We start from the raw sequence: 6,544 nt of genomic DNA, 5'->3' as shown, positions 1-6,544 counted from the left end.
CAACCAGGACGATAAAGTAACGTTTTTATTTGAAAATATATTTGAAAGAAGAAAAGGAAATTGCCGTTTACGAAATGTAGCTATCCTTAAGTTTCATATATATAAATACAGGGTGGCCAATCGAAAACGTACCGCAAGGCATTACAGGGTGGGAAAAAACTTTTCGACAAAATACAAAACAAATTTATTTGACATTACAATTATTTGAAAAAAATTAGGGGATGCCTTAGAGGGTTGAGTTTTTTTTTAATGGTTTTTATGTCAAAAGTTGTCCTCCTGACAAATATACTTGACGTATTTTTGGATTTTGCCGAAAAGTTTTTTCCCTGTATATTTTAGAATATCTTGTATTCATTTTTTATGTTTTTGTGGTATTTCGATTTTTTTACGTGTTTTGTAATACAAAATTTTGTTAATTTCTTGTATTTGAATCAATATAATAAACTTTTCTTGAAAAATTGCGTTTATATTGATTTTGCATTAACACTACCCTTTAATCAATGTCACACTGTTAATTGTAAATTTAAATAATTTTTATATTTACAATTAACTAACCTCAATCCAGATCAGACCGGGGTCAGCTTGATCAATTTGTATGGATCTAGCTGCTTAGATTGTTTAGCTCTGAGATTGTTTATCAGGTTTTTCTTATATACCTTACTTTTAGTATTTTGATATTTAATTTCTGATTATTAAAATTGTGTTGTTATACTAACATTTATTAAAATAGTTTATATACAAATACCAAAAAGTTTACAAACCTAAATTAAAGGAAACAAAAAAAGATGATCAATTTCACCCCAAAAGACGGTATGAGTATTTTATCTTTGCTTTAAAAAAGTCTTCTTTCAAATTTAAATTAAAAAACCTGTGCCTGATTGTACCCGGATAGATACATTTATTATAATATTATTATGAAAATGTAAATACGTTAATTATTCTTCTAGTTTTTGTACAATTTTATTAGTATTCTGTAGTTAAAGTTGATTCGTAGGGTTTCTTTAGGGTTCTACTTACGTTTGGTTTATTATTTTTATCTATAGTGTTTAGTTTTTAAGTAGTTCATCTTGTTCGAGAGCCCCATTTTGGCCCCAATTTAGGTTATTTAGGTTGTAAATCCCTGTAGTTCCAATTTTCTAGAATTTGTATACTTTCTTGCTTTGACTGTCAGTAGTCTCCTAAAATTATTGGTCTCTTTGAGCAAAAACAATTAAGATAATTCTAAATATTTCGAAACTGTTCCATCGGGTTTTAAAAAGGACGCGCTTCGTGACAATTCATTCAGTTTTAATTGTTTAGTCAGTTTTTACCTTGGAAACAATTAAACGACAGTCAAGGCGAGTTGGGTTAAGTGTTTTTGACGTTGACAATAAAAGTGTGTTCCCGAATTTCGTTAGAATATATATAACTTTTACAGTTGACAGTATTATATTAAAATTTAATCTAATCAAGAAGATTAATTATAATTAAGGTCTTGGCACTATTGCTCTCAAGTCACCTGGTTCGTAGTTATGAGGTAGTAGTTATTCTCTTTTTACACTTAAATGCTAGTATTATGATCTGTACACTCTAAGCTAGTGTGTAGAGGTCCTAATCATTTATCGGCCAGAAAAAAACTAAAAGGTATTTTAACAGCATTTGATAAATGTGGCGGCAAGGTGTTTTAATAGACGAAATGAGACCTTATAATGAAACTTATATCGTGAAAGAAAAATAGAAAAAAACTGGCAAGAAAACAATAAGTAATTGAACTATTACAAAAATAATTTATTTTACTTATTTACAAAAAACATTTCTTTATTCACAAAATCCCTTTGCTTATTTGATCTTAACCACTTTTTGAAAACTATTTATTTAGTGATGACCCAAGATAATTTTGGATACTATGGGGACTGGGTGAGGTACACCAATTGGTACGGGTCTAGCTACTCCCACAGGCACTGGGTGAGGAATACCTACAGGGACAGGCCTGTCTACAGCTACGGCATATGGGCTGGGTACATCCACGTGGATTGGACGATCGACGGGTACTAAAAAAAATTTGGGAATTGGTTTCAAAATATTTAAAGGATTTAAAATATAACTAAGGTATAAAATTAAAAATTATATGACGTACCAGCGATAGGTCTATCAACTCCAATAGGTACAGGTCTTGCAACTGGTACACCAACTGGGCGGTCTACAGCGATTGGTACATCGACAGGAACTGGGACTCCGACTGGTCTGTCGACTGGGATACCAACTGGTTGAGCTACTGGAACTCCCAAGTTCCTGGTAATAGTGGTATGAGTGTGGGCGTGAGAGCTGAGTTCAATAGCTGGACCAGCTACACCACCTTAAAATAACAGAGCACATCAAAATATAATTTTATTAGTTTTATGATAAAATATTTTTTTTATGTTGAACATAATTTAAGGTTGAAGAAAAATAATTTTTCTTTAAATTTAGATTTGTTTCAATGAAATTTTGTTATTATATTATTTTTAACGATGTTCAATAAAATAGACTCGTTAAAATACTTGAAATAATTTTTATTTTATTTGAATTTTAATTTTTACATCATACTTTATATTCTGTTATAATTCTTTTACTTAAAGATCCTCTCACGAGAGATACTAAATTGAATCGATAACATAAATCTTTAGTTTATTTTTATTTCATTTATTCTGAAAATCTGCCAAGAATTTTTTTAACAAATTTAAACCTACCTGCAAGGCCAACTCCTCCAAGACCAGCTCCTCCAAGACCAGCTGCTCCAACCAAACCAGATCCCAAGGATCCCAAACCAACTCCACCTAGACCAACTCCTCCACCTAGACCAACTCCTCTAGCTAATCCAACTCCTCCCCAGCCTCCATCTAAAAGTCCATGACCATGAAGTTATTATTTAAGTAACATTTAAAAATATGAGGTAGTTTTTACATTTTACTATACTTTTTTAAAGTATTTAATAAACAACCAACATATTTTTTTTTAACCTAAAAACTTATTCTGAAGTTAACTTTACCTGAGATGCCTAATCCAAGAACTCCACGCTTGCCTACTTTCTTTTCGTCAGTTTTTTCCTTCTTTTCTGCAGCCAAGGCTACTCCAACGATTAAGCAAACGTAGATCTATTAATTTATTTATTAAAATATTAGCCAAAATTAATCACTATACACCATAAAAATAAGTTAGGGTTAAGAAAGTATAAAATATATTTATTGTAAAATTATAAAGATATTTATTTTACTAGTTTGAAATTCAACACCTTTAGAACATTTTTTTAAAATATTTTGGTCACATTTAAAATCTTTAAACTGGTTAAATAATTTAAAAAAATTCTTCAGTCATATTGCAGAATTCTCCCATATTGACTTCTAAAAAAATTACGTACCAAAGTTTTCATATTGGTGTGTTTGTAATAATCACTACACTCAGAGGTGCAACTGTTACAATCTAGCAGAAAATTTCTATTATAACTGAGCCGTACCCCTTTCCCCCACTATAAGGACTGTTACGACTAGTGCTGCTACCTTATATTAGAAGGGTACTGGTCTACGCTTTATCGATAAATTGCTGTGGGTTTAATCATTACTATTTCTTTGTTTATCCTGGTACATACGATATTGATAATAGTTATGTATATTATAAGATTTTTAGACTGAAAGGCTAAACGTTTACTTTATAAACTCTTATTATAAATTAAGAATAAAATAAACTCAATAAAAAAGAGTACATATTTTCTAAGTGTGGCTGAAGTTTAGAATTGCAATGTATAGTTTTTAAATTAGTTCCAAATATAACTAAACATAATGTAAAAATAAAATATCAACTTTAGAATTTCCTTAGTAGATCGGCAAATTTCAATTGCTATAAATTTATAAGTAATTATAAAAAAATTGATAATAGAAGAAAGCAATGAAAAAGTTTTAAAATCTATTATAATAATTCTTATATGGTTCCTTCGTGTAGAGTCTATTTTTTTTCTAAGTAGTAGAAAAAATGTACTAAAGCAGAATACAAAACTTCTTAGATATATTTTTTTCTTCCTTTTTCTTTTATTTTTTAGTTGTCCTTAAGAAATTATTAGGCATAAATGCGTAGTGGCAAGTACAATCATTATTTTTTGCGCTTTCCTTTTTGCCAACTTTTTTATAAGAACCTCCAGAATCATATAGAATAAATCTTGTACACACCATATTCTTTGCAACTGCAAAAATGTCATAGCAAAATGACAAAAAATTAAATAGAATATTTTGATTCTCTATAAAATATTTTATAAGCATTGCTTCTTTTAAATCGGAATTACTAAAATATAGGCGAAAATGTTTGTCTATTGTCCTTTATAGCATTTTCTATAGGTATGTAGTTTAATAAAAAAGTTTGACTATAAAAAGGCAACTCGTTACCATAAAAAGATGTACAAATGGTTTTTCTATTTTTAATGACAAACAAGTTGATTGAATCAGATTTAGGAAGCAAAAAGGTTTCTACCACACGCGCATTTTATGTTTTGTTACCTGGTAACCTATGTGAATTATCCTTATTCAATCACAAATAATGTCAAAGTTGAACTATTACATTTTTGTTCCCAAGGTCACTTATATTTGATTGACCAGCATATTCTTCAATTCTGATTTCCGTCAGGTGCAGGTAATGAAATTCCCAAAGTGCCCTTGTTTTATTAATTATAAGTTGGATCATACTTTTAAGTATTGTAGCTTAGTATAAAACGATTTTAATATTAACAACCTAATAGGATTTTTTGTCATCATGTTTCACAATCTTTTTTGGGCAATAAAATATTATTAAATTATAGAAACCTGTGTTTAGTAGTTGTCGTTCTTTAATTAATTTAATTTTATTTTTTATATTAAAATGCTATATTTCAATGGCATTTATAAACGCTATAGCTTTTGTCTAAAATATCAATACAAATTTTCACATCGACCCAATCTGGAAATAAAGAGTTATCATCTTTGCGCTCTGCAGGGTGGTCCAAATTCGAATCATTTAGGTATTATTTCTAGTTTGCGATATCAACCTTTAATAGGTTAAATATAACTTGAAATATTTTCGGATTTTATCGTATTTAATTGATTTTAGCTATCATATAACATCTTTAAATATTCATATAAAAAGCACATTTTATCTTTTATCTTACTGTTAATTATTATTTAATTAACTAAATACTTAAAGACTTATGCTAAGACTTATTATATATATACAGGGTATGCCAACAAGGGGTACGGCTAAGATAGCGCCTTAACTATACGAGGTAAAGCAAAAAGTTCTACAGCAAAGTTGTAGGGTTGACAAAAACCTACGAACTAAAAATATTTTTTATGTATACTGTGTCACAAAACTATTTAAGATATGATTACTATAAAATATGATTTTTTTAATGGTACGCCCTGTATATTATGGTACTAAAATGTGAGGCAAAAAGAGTACTTCCTTTGGTATAACTTTTTTTGAAATTTCCGTGCGGCGTTGCAACGTAATAAATTTTTTTATGTTATTTTTTGCCTTTTAGAGGGTTCGTTTAAAAAATCATAATTAACTTGAAATTTACTTTGCGCCTATGAAACTTGTACCACAGTTAGTCTAGGGTACCTCCTCTAGGCCGACTATGATAATTTGTAATTTTTTAATACAGGGTGTTTTTAAAGAACTTTCAAACTTGCTGAAATTAAATACACAATATCTCAAATTTTTCAAATGGAACACCCTGTATATTTTTATCTAATTAAGTTTGTCCCTCAAATACCTTCACTTTTTATTTAATATATCCTATAGCTAAACCAAGTACTTTTTGAGATATTTTAACTTTTCTGTAAAATGGGTATTCTTTAAGTTTAAGTTTCAAAAACATTGGTTTAAATGTCAAATAATAATTGTCAGATTATTAGTTTTATGACAGCAGTAGACAAGATCAATGTTTTTTCTTCAACCATTTTAGAAATTATCAGTGAATTAGTTAATCGATTTTTAATTTTTATTGTTCATTTTGTTATCAATATGAATTTTCCTCGTGAGGAAACTCGAGTTGATATGATATATGCCCTTGGAGCTGCTGAAAGAAATAGCCTTTTGGCATCTAGAATTTATGCGCAACTTTATCCTGAAAGGAGACATCCCCAAGCACAAGTGTTTCAAAAACTAAAAGAAAGATTTGAGAGAACAGGAAGTGTAATTTATGAAAAACATGAACGGGTGAAGCCAGTTACAAATGAGGAAAACAGTATGACAGTAGCTTTAAGTGTCGTTGAAGATCCTCATAAAAGCGTTAGGCAGCTTGCTAAAGAATTACCCTTTAGTGCAACATCAATATCTCGCATGCTTCGAAGCGAAAAATTCCATCCTTACCATATTCAATTGTTGCAGGAATTACTTCCGCAGGATTATGAAACAAGAATGGCTTTCTGTCAGTGGGCGCAAAATAAGATTCGCCAGCCTGAATTTTTAAAAAAAAACATAATTTTCATTATTACGACACCAGCAATCCATTCCTCACCCGAGAAATTTATCATCAACATAGATGATCGCTTAATGTTTGGGC

The 6,544-nt window shown here is 29.7% G+C and overlaps 1 protein-coding gene across 2 annotated transcripts; it reads right to left on the bottom strand.

Annotated features, from left to right (window-relative positions):
- Window positions 1-1,746: 1,746 nt before the first annotated feature.
- LOC126738985 (elastin-like) lies at window positions 1,747-3,533 on the bottom strand. 2 transcript variants are annotated; one of them, XM_050444508.1, is made up of 5 exons: window positions 3,377-3,533; window positions 3,008-3,113; window positions 2,709-2,858; window positions 2,117-2,335; window positions 1,747-2,030 (listed from the first exon to the last, which is right to left on the bottom strand). In XM_050444508.1, exons 1-5 carry the CDS (start codon window positions 3,386-3,388, stop codon window positions 1,855-1,857), a joined length of 663 nt encoding a protein of 220 aa, XP_050300465.1. In that variant the 5' UTR covers window positions 3,389-3,533; the 3' UTR covers window positions 1,747-1,854. The 2 variants fall into 2 exon arrangements, with proteins under 2 accessions (XP_050300465.1, XP_050300464.1); XM_050444507.1 differs by having other exon boundaries at window positions 2,709-2,874; window positions 3,009-3,113; window positions 3,377-3,532.
- Between the last annotated feature and the right edge of the window lie 3,011 nt (window positions 3,534-6,544).

This window comes from Anthonomus grandis, chromosome 7 (genome assembly GCF_022605725.1).
Source record: "Anthonomus grandis grandis chromosome 7, icAntGran1.3, whole genome shotgun sequence".
In the NCBI taxonomy this organism is placed as follows: Eukaryota; Metazoa; Arthropoda; class Insecta; order Coleoptera; family Curculionidae; genus Anthonomus; species Anthonomus grandis.
Note: the sequence above shows the minus strand (reverse complement) of the source record. Positions and strands in the feature narration are given on the sequence as shown.

What these genes read in the sequence shown, in the direction of transcription:
- LOC126738985 (XM_050444507.1), bottom strand. An exon ending in TTCTTGGATTAGGCATCTCA is followed by an intron (nt 2,875 to 3,008) that starts GGTAAAGTTAAC and finishes TAATAACTTCAT; the next exon opens with GGTCATGGACTTTTAGATGG. An exon ending in TGGAGGAGTTGGCCTTGCAG is followed by an intron (nt 2,336 to 2,708) that starts GTAGGTTTAAAT and finishes TGTTATTTTAAG; the next exon opens with GTGGTGTAGCTGGTCCAGCT.